The sequence below is a fragment of the Chelonoidis abingdonii genome, chromosome 24, assembly GCF_003597395.2.
Source record: "Chelonoidis abingdonii isolate Lonesome George chromosome 24, CheloAbing_2.0, whole genome shotgun sequence".
In the NCBI taxonomy this organism is placed as follows: domain Eukaryota; kingdom Metazoa; phylum Chordata; order Testudines; family Testudinidae; genus Chelonoidis; species Chelonoidis abingdonii.
The window spans coordinates 6,037,832-6,052,472 of NC_133792.1; the positions used below are offsets into that span (position 1 = coordinate 6,037,832).

General features: G+C 54.9%; 1 protein-coding gene across 1 annotated transcript in view; it reads right to left on the reverse strand.

Annotated features, from left to right (window-relative positions):
* Window positions 1-907: 907 nt before the first annotated feature.
* Window positions 908-14,641, reverse strand: part of ENTPD2 (ectonucleoside triphosphate diphosphohydrolase 2) — a 46,653-nt gene continuing 32,919 nt past the window's right edge. The window contains exons 3-9 of the mRNA XM_032780158.2: window positions 12,357-12,507; window positions 10,778-10,937; window positions 8,641-8,868; window positions 7,282-7,551; window positions 6,788-6,907; window positions 4,629-4,763; window positions 908-2,568 (exon numbers count right to left, since the gene is read on the reverse strand). Of these exons, the coding sequence (XP_032636049.1) occupies window positions 2,365-2,568; window positions 4,629-4,763; window positions 6,788-6,907; window positions 7,282-7,551; window positions 8,641-8,868; window positions 10,778-10,937; window positions 12,357-12,507 (1,268 nt within the window). The 3' untranslated portion in view covers window positions 908-2,364. The remainder of the gene's footprint in view (window positions 2,569-4,628; window positions 4,764-6,787; window positions 6,908-7,281; window positions 7,552-8,640; window positions 8,869-10,777; window positions 10,938-12,356; window positions 12,508-14,641) is intronic.

A 14,641-nucleotide genomic window follows, 5' to 3' on the forward strand; every position in this document is an offset into this window, starting at 1 on the left:
ATTGGGAGAAACTTGAAATAACATGAAACTGTTCCACGCACAGAGTGAGGTTCAGTCCATGGTATGAGCATTCAATAGTCATAGATTTAGGGAGGAGATGATTTGCTCTGGGTTATAAGTAGCTGGGAAGGCCATTTTGATTTAAATTGATTTTTTGTAACGAAGTGTCTAAACTTCCAAACAGTAATCATAGAATTATTGCGGGGTGTATTCAGTTTTGATTGGAATATATCTTTCATTGTTGCTTAAATTCACTGGCATGTAACTGGACTGGCAAACTATAGCATCCCTAGCATCTTAGTACTGAAATCACTGCTTAGTGAACAGACTGAGGATAGCCATTTATTAGTGGGATTACAGTTTGTGATAAATTCACCACTGTGTGAGTATATTTAGTATAAGCTCTTACTCTGCAGTGAGCTGATCTTTCCACTCCGATAAATTTCAAGACTGTGTGACATTTTCTTCAAATTTTCAAATATTGACCTGGATTTTATCAGCAGCAATTTCCTATTTTCTCTTCCAATTCTATTTTTGATTGATAAAATATATACATTTCCAAAGAAGACCCAGCTCTGTGCTTTGGCTGAGCCGCACAATATCCTGAGAACCCCTGACGGAAGTGACACTCTCAGCTCAGCTCCCCAAAGGCATAAATATCGCCTCGGCTGCCTGTTGTCCTTACAAGGAGTGCAGTCACAGCAGCGCTGCTCAGGACCGGCGCTAGGGGTTTTAGCGCCCTAGGCGCAAGGCAGTTTCGCTGCCCCGCACGCTGGTCCCGCGTCTCCGGTGGAGCTGCCACAGTCGTGGCTGCGGACAGTCGGCTGCTCCCGCGTTTCCAGTGGAGCTGCCGCAGTCGTTGCTGCGGACGGTCGGCTGCTCCCGCGGCTCTGGTGGAGCTGCGCAGTCATGCCTGCGGGAGGTCCACCGGAGCCGCGCGAGCAGCCGACCGTCCGCAGCCACGACTGCGGCAGCTCCACAGGAGCCGCCTACCACCCCCTCCGGCAAAACGCCGCCCACCAATAATCCTGGCCCCCTAGGCGATTGCCTAGGCCGCCTAAATGGAAGCGCTGGCCCTGGCGCTGCTGCAAGCTCGGAGCTTTGCCTCAGAAAACGTTTGGAAGAGCTCAGTGTTGTCCAGTCTCCACCACCCTACAGGTGTCTCAGGGTAGCTGCCCTTTAACAAAGTTTATTTGCCTTTTCATCTAAAATCCTCCCCTGGGTTTACATTGTTTTGTGAGCATTAAAACACACAAATCCCTATTTGATCTTATCTGGAACTAAAGACAGACCCTCCCTGTCCCCAGGCTGATTAGGCTGCGGGTGGAAGGTTTGTGTCTCACCATGCCATGGCCCAGTGTGTCTTAGCTGGCAGCTCAAAGAAGGTCTCAGGTCTCAGTGCTGTGCGAGGGAGCCCTGAGCATTTTCTCCATCATGCCAGGGGGCTGGTTTATGATGCTCTCTAAGATACTCAGGGCACCCCCTGTTGAATTACACACCTACTCAGGTTCCACTCCCACCCTTAGTCTTAAAACTTCCCCCTGGGCAGGAAGGATTGGCTAGGAGCAGCGCCAGTTGTAAACAAACAAAAGAGGCAAGGCAGAGTTGTGGTGCTAAGAGTGGAAGCCACCCGGATTGTCAGAGCCTATCGTGGGCAGCACTTCTCCACAGAGATGGAGGGGCTTCCCGGGCCCTGGGAGAGAGCCAAATACCACTGAGATCAATGGCCAAACTCCCAGACTTCCTGGGGGCTGTGATTTGGCCCTTGCTCAGGGAAGATAGTGCAGGTCCCTGGATAATACCCAGGACCCCAAGTCACAAAATCTCTGGAAGGGACAGGACAGGGCTCCAGGCAGGGGGGCTAAGGGGAAAAGCCTTCCACAGACGCTTAGGTAAGTAACCCTCTCCACTCCGAACCCCACCCCCTTGGATGTGAATATAAAAACCTCCCTTCTTTTGCACAGAGCCAGTCACCTGCTGGCTGCTGCTATCTGTTTACTAGGTGTCTGGTCTCCCTCTGGCAGCAGGCAAAGGAGAACACCGTCGATCTGGCTGTCCAGGCTCTGATGCTGCTCCAGGATGCACCAAAGGGGATGCACTAGGAAACCATTTACATTTGCTCCTCATGCAGCTCCCTGGGTGTCAGTTCTCCTCTTCTGTCCACTTCTCCGGCTTCCAATCAGGGAGGAAAGAAAGGCAACAGGACAGGTTTCCCTCAGGGCTACAAACAGGCAGCAGGGAGGGACAGGGCCTCCAGAAAACGCTCACATCTGAAGTATGTAGGATGCCGGGCCACCTGCCAGGATCAGTGGAGCTCACGTCAGCTCCAGGGAGCCATGTCTCTTGGCCTCTCCTGCCCCCGTCCTACATTGTACGGTGCTGCTTGCCGGACCGGAGCAGGCAGAACGCTGTCCCCAGTGCTATCAGGATTACAGCCACGAAGAGAAGGATGAGGACGACCCAGGAGCTGTAGTTTGCGCCCTTTCGAAAGCCCGCTTCGTCAGCCGGGATCATGTTGGTGAGGTTCAGCATGTAGCCCAGGGCCCAGCCGATGGAAGTGTCCCCAGCCTGTGAAAACAGTAAGACAAAGCAGCTCAGAGCCTTGCTAGTAATGATGCCTCATGAGGGTACGTCTATACTGCAGTCAGACACCGGCGGTGGGCCCCTGCCGGCTGACTTGGGCTAAGGGGCTCGGGCTAAGGCGTTGTTTCATTGCGGTGTAGACGTTCTGGCCTGAGCTCTGAGACTTTTCCACCTCGCTCCAGCCTGAGCCCAAACATCTACACTGCAGTTAGCTTCTTAGCCAGGGACCTGTGAGCCAGCTGACACAGGCCAGCATTGGGTGTCTAACTACAGTGTGGACGTATCCTCAGAGGCTAGGAGTAGTAGCTGCAGCAGCAAAGGGAATCACCTATTACCCTGCCTGTTTCCCCTGCTGCTACTGTGACCCTATCTTGGTCTCTCTCATCATCATCAATTCTTAGCCTTGCTCATCCTGAGATCTCGAAAGGCTTCACAACGGTGGGCAAAGACCAGCTGTGTTGTCACGGTGGGGCAACAGAAGGCCCAGAGGAGCTGTGACTCTCAGCAAGCCAGTGAGGTGAATAGAACCCAGGCGCTCCCACCCTTTGCTCCGTTCCCAGGACCCTGCTACCTTTAGACAACAGAACTAAGCAGTTCTGGAGACCAGTGCACAGACCTGGCTCGGCTACTGCCATTCTGGCAATGCCTGAGGAGTAACGGGCATGCATGGAACAGAGCTGCTGGTGCTGCTTCTGGATGGAGCTCCTGCTTGTGCCCTGGTCCCCACGCAGTGCTGCCTGTTTTCTTTGCCCCTGCATTCTGTTTACAGAGGAACTGGGCTCAGCGGGCCAGATCCTGATCTTTTTTACACCAGCATAAATCCAGTGTAACTCCATTGATCTCAGTAGAGCCACTCCTGATTTACACCAGAGTAACTGAGATCAGAATCTGGGCTGAGTTCACATCCTCCATAGTCAGCAGTTATTTTCTCCCTAGGCAAAGGCTGCGTGAAGTTCAGCACGACGTGGCCTGTTCCCCCAAGGCTAAGGAGGTGTTTAAGAACGTACGAATGCCATACTGGGTCAGACCATGGTCGATCTAGCCCAGGTCCTATCTCCAACAGTGGCCAGTCACCGAGCTTCAGGGGGAGCGTACAGACAGAGCAATTCTGGACAGATCCACCCCTGTCACCTAGCCTCAGCTTTTGGCAGTCAGAGGTTAGGGTCACCCTAGGCATGGGGCTAGATCCCTGACCATCTTGGCTAACAGCCATAGATGGACCTATCCTCCATGAACTTATCTAGTTCTTTTAGAAACCCAGTTATAATTTTGGCCATCACAACATCCCCTGGCAGTGAGTTCCACAGGTTAACTGTATGTTGTGCGATAAAGTCCTTCTTCCTGTTTGTATTAAACCTGCTGCCTATTAATTTCATCTGGTTTTTGTATTGTGGGGAAAAGGTAAATAACACTTCTCTATTCATTTTCTCCTCATCATTCGCGATTTTAAAGACCTCTATCATATCCCGCCTTATTCATCTCTTTTCCAAAATGAACAGCCCTAATCTTTTTAATCTCTCCTCAGACAGAAGCTGTTCCATACCCCTGATTATCTTTGCTGCCCTTCTCTGAACCTTTTCCAGTTCCACTATGTCCTTTTTGAGATGGGGCGACCAGAACTGCACACGGTATTCAAGATGTGGGTGAACCATGGATTCATAAGGTGGCATTGTGATATTTACTGTCTTATCTTCCAGCACTTTCCTAACAATCCTGAACATTCCATCAGCCTTTCTGCTGCTGTGCACTGAACGGAAGTTTTCCAAGAACCATCCACAATGACCCATTGGCCATTTCTCCTCCTCTGAGGCATCTTCTCCAGCTCACAGAAGTAACACCCATTTCAACCAAAAGCAAGTGTCGACCTGGGCACCCTGTCCCTGCAAAAAGCGTTTACTCGAGCTCATTTCCTGCAGGGATCCTGGCAAAACCCATTAGACTAGGGCTTCCCCATATTCTATGTTGGCAAACAATGAGAGACACGGACAGATGCTGCATGGCAGAGCCTGGCCAATGGCAGGACCCCATCTGGGCCAAATACCAACCTTTTTCTGGAAGGCGATGTTGGGGAAAGAGCTCTCATCGAAACGATAGCCCTTGCTGATCACCAAATAAACAAAGTTGGCAACCGCACAGTAATCCTGCAACCACTTCTTCTGGACTGGAGCTTTTAGCAGCAGCTGGGCACCATGGGCAGGAAAGAAAGGGGGGACAGAAAGAAAAGAGATGAGTTCTCTATGCTCTGGCCCATCAGAATCAGGTTCTGGACCCTTCGCAGGGAGGCGAATCTGCGATGGGGAGGTTCAGGGAAGCTGCAATTACACCCTTCTCCCACCAGGGGCTTCTGTGGCATAAAGGGCAGCGAGCTCACGGGCAGGAGCAGCCAGCCGTGGAGAGGGAGGGGGCAGAGGCTGCCCATGGGGCCAGGTGAGCAGGCACAGGATATGGGGGGTGGGGTGGGATGGGGGGGATGGACAGAGCATGGCACACGGGGGTGCTGGCGGGGGTCACACAGATGGTTCAGAAGGGCTCGCCGGGGGGACAGACTGGGACACAGGAGCTAGTGGGTGACAACACTGAGCCAGGGGCTGAGTGGGAGTGGGGGTGCAGGTCACATGGGGACCAGGGTTGCCAAGTGTCTAATCGCACAAACCCAAACACCATTGCCTCTCCCCCTGCCCTGCCCCTTTACCACTGCCATGCCCCTGCCCTGCCCCTTCTCTGAGGCCCCAGCCCCCGCTCACTCCAGCCCCCATCCCTCCCCCCCTCTGTCACTCGCTCTCCCCCACCCTCACTCACTTTCACTGGGGCTGGAGCGCGGGAGGGAGTGCAGGCTCTGGGCTTGGGGTGTGGGGCCAAGGGGTTCGGAGTGTGGGAGGGGGCTCCGGGATGAGCCTGGAGGAAGGGGTTGGGGTGAAGGAGGGAGTGTGGGCTCTGGGAGAGATTTTGGCTGTGGAGTACGGGCTCTGAGCTGGGGCAGGGCGTTGGGAGGGGGTGTGCGCTCTGGGAGTGAGTTTGGGTGCGGGCTCTGGGCTGGGGCAAGGCGTTGTGGTGAGGGGGTTGGCACTTACCTTGGGCAGCTCCCGAAAGCGACTGGCACATCCCTCTAGCAGCAGCTACTAAGTGGCGGGGCAGGGGTCTTTGTGCACTGCCCCAGCCCACGGCACGGCCCCTGCAGCTCTCATTGGGTACAGTTCCCTGGCCAATGGGAGCTGTGCAGTCAGCGCTTGAGGGAGCCTGCCAAAACCCTGCTGCACTGCCGGACTTTTAGCATCTACAATCTCCCAGTTTGGTGTCAGTAGAGTCCGGGAGATAGGGGAGGGGGCTGGGGCCTCAGAGAAGGGCAGGGCAGGGGCATGGCCGTGGTAAAGGGGCAGGGCAGGGGGAGAGGCAATGGTGTTTGGGTTTGTGCGATTAGACACTTGGCAATCCTGGAGATTCCAGGAGACTCCCAGCGAAACTGGGAGGGTTGGCAATCCAGGTGGGGACAGGCAGTAGTGGGGGTGCATGGACACCCAGGGATGGGAGAAGTGGAGAGGTCTGAGTTGGGGTGAAAAGACACGTGGGCTCCTCCCCCATCTGACCTTGGGCTGCCAGGTGAGGAGGAGGCACCGAGCCAGCCTGGCCACAATGTGGAGGGGGGAGGAGGTGGATTAGCACAATCTGGACCAGCTGCCTCTCTGCTCAGCCACTAGCCAGCTGCCCACATCCACCCATGCCAGTGTGGTGCTGCTGCTGCTCCCTGGCCCGCCACTTCAGGTGAACCCCAACAGGCAGGGGATGGAGCCAGCCACTAGGGAGCCAGTCTGTGGGGCACGGCGGCTGCCTGCCCCTGTGAGGGAACTGCACATTGAGCTATGGTGCTGGCAGACAGAGAGGCCAGTGGGCATCGGGCTGGGAACGGGAGTGGGGTGGTGGAAGGGGATGGAACGGACTTGCCCCCAGAGATTTAAGTCGAGACTAGGGACGTCTGAGATCTGTCCTGTATTTTCGAAATACAACGTTGGCAGCCCTACTGCAATACCAAGGGATGGGAGACATCCCAGCCCAGTCCTGGCACCCTGAGTCTTGGAACTTGTGAGATCTAACAGGATCCACAGCCCATGCTATTTTGGCTGCAGGCTTACAGGGCACGGAAATCCAGGCTGGCCTCCTAGATCGTCTGACAGCCATTAGACTAGCCCTCTGCTGCCAGGGCACTCACCTCGGTCCAGTTGGCACTGCAGATGGCTTCGGCAGCAGTGTTAAGGTCATCTGGCGAGGCCACGCGTCTCTTCATCACTGTCTGGATAAAATCCACCGTGTAGAAAAAGGCAGAGAAGGCCTGATAATGGGGAGAGAGGAGGTGAGACAGCAGAAGCTCATAGCACAGCCCTCAATTTCCCTGCTAGGACACAAAGGCAGGGCTTGTTGATTCAATGTGGGAGCAGAGTTTGGCGTATATTCATCTCCCCCCCAGGGGCAGCACTCTTGCTGCTAACCATTGCTCTGAGCATACCAAAGCCCCATTCCCATTCTAGCAACCTCCTTGCATCTACAGCCTAATTGTGCAGTTGCAGGATAGAAGGGGCTCCCATAGAATTCACTAGGAGACTTGGGCTCCAGGGCTCTGGGCTGCCTATGCACAATCGCTGGAGACGGCACTAGAAGTCAGAGGCTGCTGGCTGCTCACTAGACTTGGAACCTCAGGACACTTACAATGAAGTTTCCCGAAAGGCCGGGTTGGAAAACCCCATCAAAGGAACAGTTGGTGAAGCTGCAGCTGGTGAAGCTGAAGAGACTGTCCACATGCAGGCGGCACTGGGCTGTGTCCCCGGATCCGCTCATGTCAATGCTACGTTGAGGATCGTAGCTGTCAGGCTTCTCAACTGCCGTGCAGGGAGAGTCGTAGACATCTTGGAGTTTGAAGTTCCTTTGGTAGCCTTTGGGCCAGCAGGGGTTGGACACATTTGTTTTGTAGCCATCAGCCTGTTGGGCGAGAAAAAGGCACCACATAAGCCTGTCTTTGTCTGCAGCTACCACAGCCATGAGATGGTCTAGAGCAGTGTAGCAGGTGGAGTGAAGGACTGGCATTCAGAAACACCGCCCCCCAGTTCTGCCCCTGACCCACTGTGCCTCACTGTGAGCCAATCATGCCCCTGCTGCGTGCCTCAGTTTCCCCATCTGTAAAACAGGGGGATTCCCCCTCACAGGGGCTGCCAAGTTTCAGCAGCGACGGTGCTCTGAAAAGATAGTGTCCAAACCTATGTGTCCACTGCTGTCTCTCCAGGGAGGGAGGTGGCAGCTCAGCCCAGGAAGATGAGTAACTCCTAACTGGCACAGCCTGTGCTGGCAACAAAGAGCAGCAGGAAGGAGACCTGGCTTTCCTGAGGGGTCAGTTCAAAAGCACCAAAGGAGTTTAACTAATGTGTGTGATGTGAAATGTGTGCCAAGCTCTGCATCAGCACCAATTGCATGGAGAAGGCTGCAGAGCATGTTTGAAATTCCCAGACTTCTGAAGTCCCCAGGTTAAAACCCCATGAAGGGAGCTCAGCCTCTATCCTCAGGAGGGTGAAAACAGAGCCACGGGCATTTCCTAGCACTCAGGGAGGTGGAGCTCCTACACCGATAGAAAAAGCCCTTCTGGTCATTGTCGTGTCTGTCTGCACTAGGGCGCCCGAGCTATGCTGCTATAGCGCCCGTATGGTGTACCCAGCTGAGCCCTCCCTGCTCCGTTGGGAATTCCGGACCCCTTAGCATGGGTTGTAACAGGCTGGGCTCACACCGGTGCCCCTGCCTCCCCGCTAACGAGCTGCCATTCACTACACCCGCTCCAGGTTGGGGCCATGGTGGGAATCAGGAGGGAGAGGAGCAGAATGTTCTGGAGGGAGGCAAGGCCCCTCCCTGCTCTTTCCAGAGCACATGCTGACCTGAACCTGGAGCCCTGCATGTAGCAGCCTGGCTGGGAATGTGGTGCAGGAGGCTGATGAGGTTGAGGAGGGAGTGGGGATGAATGCTAGGAGCTTGTCCTGCAAGCCATCGAGGAGAGCCTGCTGGGGCAGAGCCAGGCCTCCATACCTTCATGACCTTGGAGAGCATCCTCCTGAGGATCTGGTCCCTGCCATAGCACAGGAAGCTGTGAGTGTACACCTTGTACGTCTGCCCGTAGAGCCGCAGCGTCACCTCATTCCGGGGGTCCTCAATCGGCTTCTGGGTTTCAAAGGTGATCTGGGTAGAGGCTCCACCCAAATCCATGGCCCCCAACGTGGGTTTCTTTGGCCGGAACCACTGCCCGATCCAGCCGTACTGTGAGGGGAACAGAAGCAAAGTCACAGAGATAGTTAATTGCGAGACATCCCCCAGCCTTGGCTCAGAACATGCAGAACACCCGTCCACTCTTGGCTGCCTTCAGAACAACATGCCGGGGCTAGAGTAGCACAATGATCCACGCAGGGCCTGATCCTGCACCCGCTGGCAGCACTCCTGTCCGTGCTTCCAGCAGCAAACCAGCAGGGCACAGTCTAGCGAGGTGCGAGCACCGTCCGCTCTCACTGACCTCTCTCAGAGGGAGGAGGCTCAGCATCCGGCCACCATGGGGTGCAATAGCTTGCGGAGGAGGGTCTCTGCTGGAGAAGGAAGAGTGGCTGGCCGATGGTCAATAGCTTGCTTTGGACACAAGAACCCCAAGAGGTCATTCTGCCTAAGGCTGGGGTCAGGCAACAGGATTGGCAAGGCATTCTGCAAGTCCCGTGTAGCTGCATACATGTCACTGCAGGCTACTTAGTCACGCACATTTGGCTCCCATTGAAGGCAGCAGGAGCTGCATGCATGCAGCAGGGGGACGGTTTGATCCCAGCAGGTTCCTACCCTCTACCTACACTGCACCTCCGTGGCTGAGCCGATAGCACATGCTGGGTACTCCCCCTGCTCCCTAATTGCAGCTCCAGAATGGACGGAGCAGTATCCGGGCACGAAGCTGATCCCAGTTTTCCTTGCTGAACTGGCAAGGGAGCCCTCTGCATTTCTACCCAGTTCAAGACAGATGCTGCGCAAGCAGATCCACCAGGGGCTTTGTTAAAAGCAGCCTCCAGATTCCCTTGGGTGCTAGAGAGAATCAGTTGCTGCTGGGCACTGAATGAGACCAATGCCAGGAAGGTGGAAGGAAAATCCAGCTTTGCAAAAGGGCCTGTACCCTACTGAGATGAATGAGGCTCATCAACAAGGAGTAACAGACACCTCCCCACATACACACCAGCCTTGTAAGAGCCATGTGCATGGCAGCTACTGCAAAGAACCCCTGCACCCTAGGGAACGGCTGAACTCCCAGCTGGCCTGCTATTAAACTAAGCACACGTGCGCGAAGAGCCAAGAACAATGCACCGAAACACAACGCTTCCTCACAGGTTTCAGATCTGCATGTGAATTCAAGAGACAAACCACCACCAAAGAGCAATAAAAACCCTCCGATTCCTTTCCCTGGTCTCCTGCCCTGACTGGCCGTCTCACTCGGCATTGGTTTTCCCTTCCATGCAGTCCCCTTGTGTTCACTGCTAGCGTTGGGTTCCACTGTTCTCTAGGCTGGCTGGAGACCTGAGCTCTTTGCTACTTCTAGACAGCAAACCCAGGCCATGCTCTACAGTGTCCCTAGCTAGGTTTTTAGACTGTTGCCCATCACCATGGTATCTGACCAATACATAGAGCCATTCAGCTCGCTTGGGTGTCTGAACAACAGCTGCCGTTGGCCAGTAACATTAATAACGTCTGGCACTCTGAGAAGCTTCTAACACGCAGCTCTCCTGATGCTCTACGGAGAAGGACCAGCATTAAAAAGGGTCCAGACCATGAGCACGTGCCAGACCCTCTGCTTAACAGCACTAGCCTTTGAGGTGGTCTCGACAGGGCTTTGGCGTTCCCACCTCAGCGCAGTGAATATGGGAGGAGGGGGTACATTCACATCTCTGGCCCAGTGGTCTCCACAAAGCAGAAGTCTCTCAGCAGCACTCTGCCTATGCAAGGGACAAGGTAGCTGTTTTTAAAGAAGAAAACCTAGGTCCTAGGTAATGAAGCAGCCATGGAGAAATGGGCTGTTTCTCTTCCCTGCTATGCCAGCTATCTGTGTGGGGTAGACAGACTTGTAGGCGAATGATGGGGGGAGCCCATGTCTGGATGGGCACTGGAAGGGACTGTCCTCGATAGCCAATCCTGCTGGACATACCTTGATGAAGTTCTCCAGGAGATAGTTAGCTGTGACCCAGCCAAACACCCCCTCATCTTCACCTGACAGAATTTTTGCCCCCCGAAAGTCAAAGGGGTACGACTTCAGCGTCGCGGTCACTGCGCTGAGGACTCTGTCTGAAGCCTGGGGGTCAGTGAGGCTACAGGAGACACAAAGCAATGCTTCAATGCGAGAGAAAAGAGGCAAACGTCTGCACCCAGGGGATCAAACCGTGAGCCGCTCCCCCAAAGCACCCAGCACAGCCAGGGCCGTGGAACGCAGGGCAAGGGGAGACAGCTCTGCCACCTCCCTCCCTCAGAGGGTAATGAAAGGCAATGGTTATTCTAACGCCTGGCACAGCTATGGCATACGAGGGACCGAGTAGGGGTGCCACTAATGCCAATGTGTGTCAGATAGGAAGGGAACTAAGTAAGCATCCCTTCAGCAATCCAGGAGAAAGGCTGCCTGAGCCCCCTCCGACAGTGAAACTGGCCACTGCACAGGGCTTAGGTGGGACTTAACCATCAGACCTGGAGCTAAGCGCCCAGACCTGGAGCTGTCACTCTGCACAGGGCTGGACTAGTCACAGAACTGGAGGGTGCTACCTTTCTACACAGGACCCAAGCCACAAAATTTCAGTTCAGTTTCTTCTCCCCAGTCCAGCACAGAAGACTGAGTGAGCCCTCCAGATGGACTATTGCTTGCGTTGCTCGCCAGTAGCCAGCATTCCCTCCTGCCCACGTCACAGACAGGCACTAGCCGGGGTCTTGCCATTGCTCATCTGGCAGGTGTTCTACACTTACCTGTGCTGTTGCTGTCTGGAGAAGGGTAGGGGGAAGCGACTCATAAGCCTGCATTGGCCAGAGAAGGTTCATTCCTTCCTTCCTGTGAGCCATGGTTAGATGGGCTTCTTGCTTGGGTGGGGACATGTGGTTCCCCAATCAGTCCATTGGACAAGGTGACCCAGGGGCCACGTAGGGCTGGGGGACTCACAGAACATTGCTACTCCATCCAGCTTCCCCTTACAGAAAAGGAGAGGTGGAGGACCCTGGGTTGGTCTAGCGTGTTCTCCACACCACCCTTCCCAGCCAATAGGCCAACAGATCTAACCCCTCCGGGTTTCCTGTGCAGTAACGTAGAACGTGCACTTTGCAGGATTTGAAAAAGGATCACACCTTTATGGAGGAGAAAACCCAGGGACATATTTAGATCAAAACATTTTTATACGGATGATAAACCCTCCAGCACCAGGGCAGGTCCAACCTGTAACTTCCCAGGTCAGGAAGAAACTTCTCCTATGGGCCAGTTATTCCATTAATGTCCACTGGGAGGTTTTCTGCATCTTCTCAGGAAGCTGACGGGCTTGGGCGGTTGGAGACAAGGCGCTGAGCCAGATGAACCCTGGGTGACAATTCACATGTTCCTGTGCTCAGCCGCGCCTCTGCAGGCAACAGGGCTGCACAGGCGGGCGGTGGAAGAGTTTAACCCAAGAACATCCCCTTTAAAGACCAGGGCCCTGGCCTGTCTCTGGCCTTGGCAAGAGGGAGGGGGTTGATAGCAGGCAACAGCAAAAGCTCACTTCAGCAGCCTCATGCCAGCGGTGGCCCCCAGGTAGAGGGGGGTGAGTGGATGCCTTTCCTTGGGGACATCGCTCACAGCCTGGTCAAGACACTGCTTGAGGCTCTTGCCGGCAGCCGGGGGGTTCTCTGCGTAGCTGGAGATCCCGCCACCTGCGGGCGAGAGGAAAATGAGCATCGGTCTCTTGCCACTTAGTCCAGTAGCGTGCTGAGCAACTGCAGAGCTGTGCTGAGCACCAGCAAATGCTGGGCAGGGAAGGGAGTGTGGGGATGGAAAGCGACTGTGACTGTAACCAGCCAGCTGCCCCAGAGGCGTGTCCCACAAGGGACCCTCCACCCACACAACAGCTCTGACCCAAACCCTCATTCAGGGATGGTGGGGGGGAGCAAGGGGTGTCCCCCAGGGTGGGGAGCCCACCATGGGCCTTATGCGAATGCAGCGTGGGTGGTCTTGGCTTGTGTACTCCAGCCAATCCCATTTGTTCTGTGTTTCTTAAGCAGGGGTAGCCAGGGGGTGGGAGGTTTGTGCCCTCTTCCCAAGCCTGTGCCAGCTCCATTTAGGGAGGGGACCATGGGGCTTTCCTCACTGTAAGGCAGCTCCGTTCTCTCCATGCCGGCCAAAGGACCAGCGTGGTGGAGCCTTGGCTGGGTTTTTGCAGCTGTACACACGCAGCTGAGAACGTGGGAAGGGAAAACACACCAGGCTTGTGGGTGACTTGGCACAATCCTCACTTCAATTGGATGATTTTGTGCCCATCGTGTCATGCCCAGGCACACATAACAAGGGCTGGGATTAGCTGTTCCAATGTCCTAACAACATAGCCACATCCGCTCTCCACCCAACACAACATCCCCCGCCAGCTGAAAGCCAGGCTGAACCAGTGGGTCTTCCGAAAGGGAACCCCGACTCGGGCAGATGGCAAGGGGAGCCGCCCTCCCTCTCATTCTCAGGAGTTCAACCCTAGGCCAGGCAGTCAGAGCTCACTGGCTTGTCCCACATGGCATGACAGGATTCAGCCCCATGCTAGCAATGACGATGCTTAAAGGTGGCCATCACCCCGAGGATTCTGGGAGAGGATCTCTGGCTGGCATGAGCAGAGCCATAGGATAAAATGGATCATATACAGCAGAATCCCTCCTACAGCTACACGTACATGGGAAGCAGAGAGGCAGCACCTGGAGCAATTCTCCCTGGGACATCCTACTGCACAGAGGGCTGGGTGAAAGAAGGCCCAGCTGACTGGATAACACAGGCCTGGTTAGGAGGCCCAGCTACGCTGTACGGAAGCCGGGCGGGGGGGGGGTGAATCGTGTACAGGACGGTAATGGTGCCAGCCTCCATCCTGGCAAGACCAAAGCTCCACCCAGCTGCTGGTATGGACCACACAGTGACTACTGAGACAGTCCAGTGCAGACAGGACTCCAGGCCATTCTGGCACTGGGATTCCCAGATGTGCTGGACAAGAAGTGTCACACCTGCCTCCCCGCTCCCCAGACACACACGCTAGCCCCTCTCTCAGCCATGCTGAGCTCCGGGAACAGGCTGGAGGGGATGGGGTGGCTGAGACCCAGCCCCTGCCAGCAGCTCAGTGCCAAGAGAAGGCGTGCAGATGGGAGGGCATGATGGAGTTGTTTGCCATGTCCCAGGCCCATGTCCCGACATTCACAAGGGGAGCAGATGGGAGGGATCCATCCTTTGCCAAACACAGCTGAAAGACCTGAAGTAGATAGAGCTGCAACAGCATCTTTGTAATGATACGACCCTGGAGGGGTTGTCGACAGTGTGGGAAATCGAACCTGGGACTTCAGGATCTAAAACCATGGTCCTCTACTGCCAGAGCTAAGAGACCCAGCTCTGCAATCCACCCTGTAGCAGGCTGTATGTGGCCCAGTCACCACTAGAGGGGACAGAGAGCCATGCAGAGACGGGGTGGGAGACATTTTCAACCTTACCCTGGGATGATGGTCGTGGAAAGATGCAGGCTGGATTTTGGCTGTGGTATGGGTGGGGCTCAGAGATGTTCGTTGCAGTTGTGAGGTCCACTCCTCTAATGCAGAGTGGGAGGAGAAAAGGTTTGAGGGGCCAAATGTCTGGCATAAGTATTAGCGTGCGATGGGGCGTGTACTCACACCTGGGAGTGCAACAAACACCCGAGGAGAGCGGTGCTGTTTGACTAGGGCATACATGGCAGCATGGCATAAAGACTTATATCGGATGAGTCCAGGATTGCTGTATGACTCACAAATGGCAGAGACTTGAGTGAATTATGTGGATCATCCCAAATGA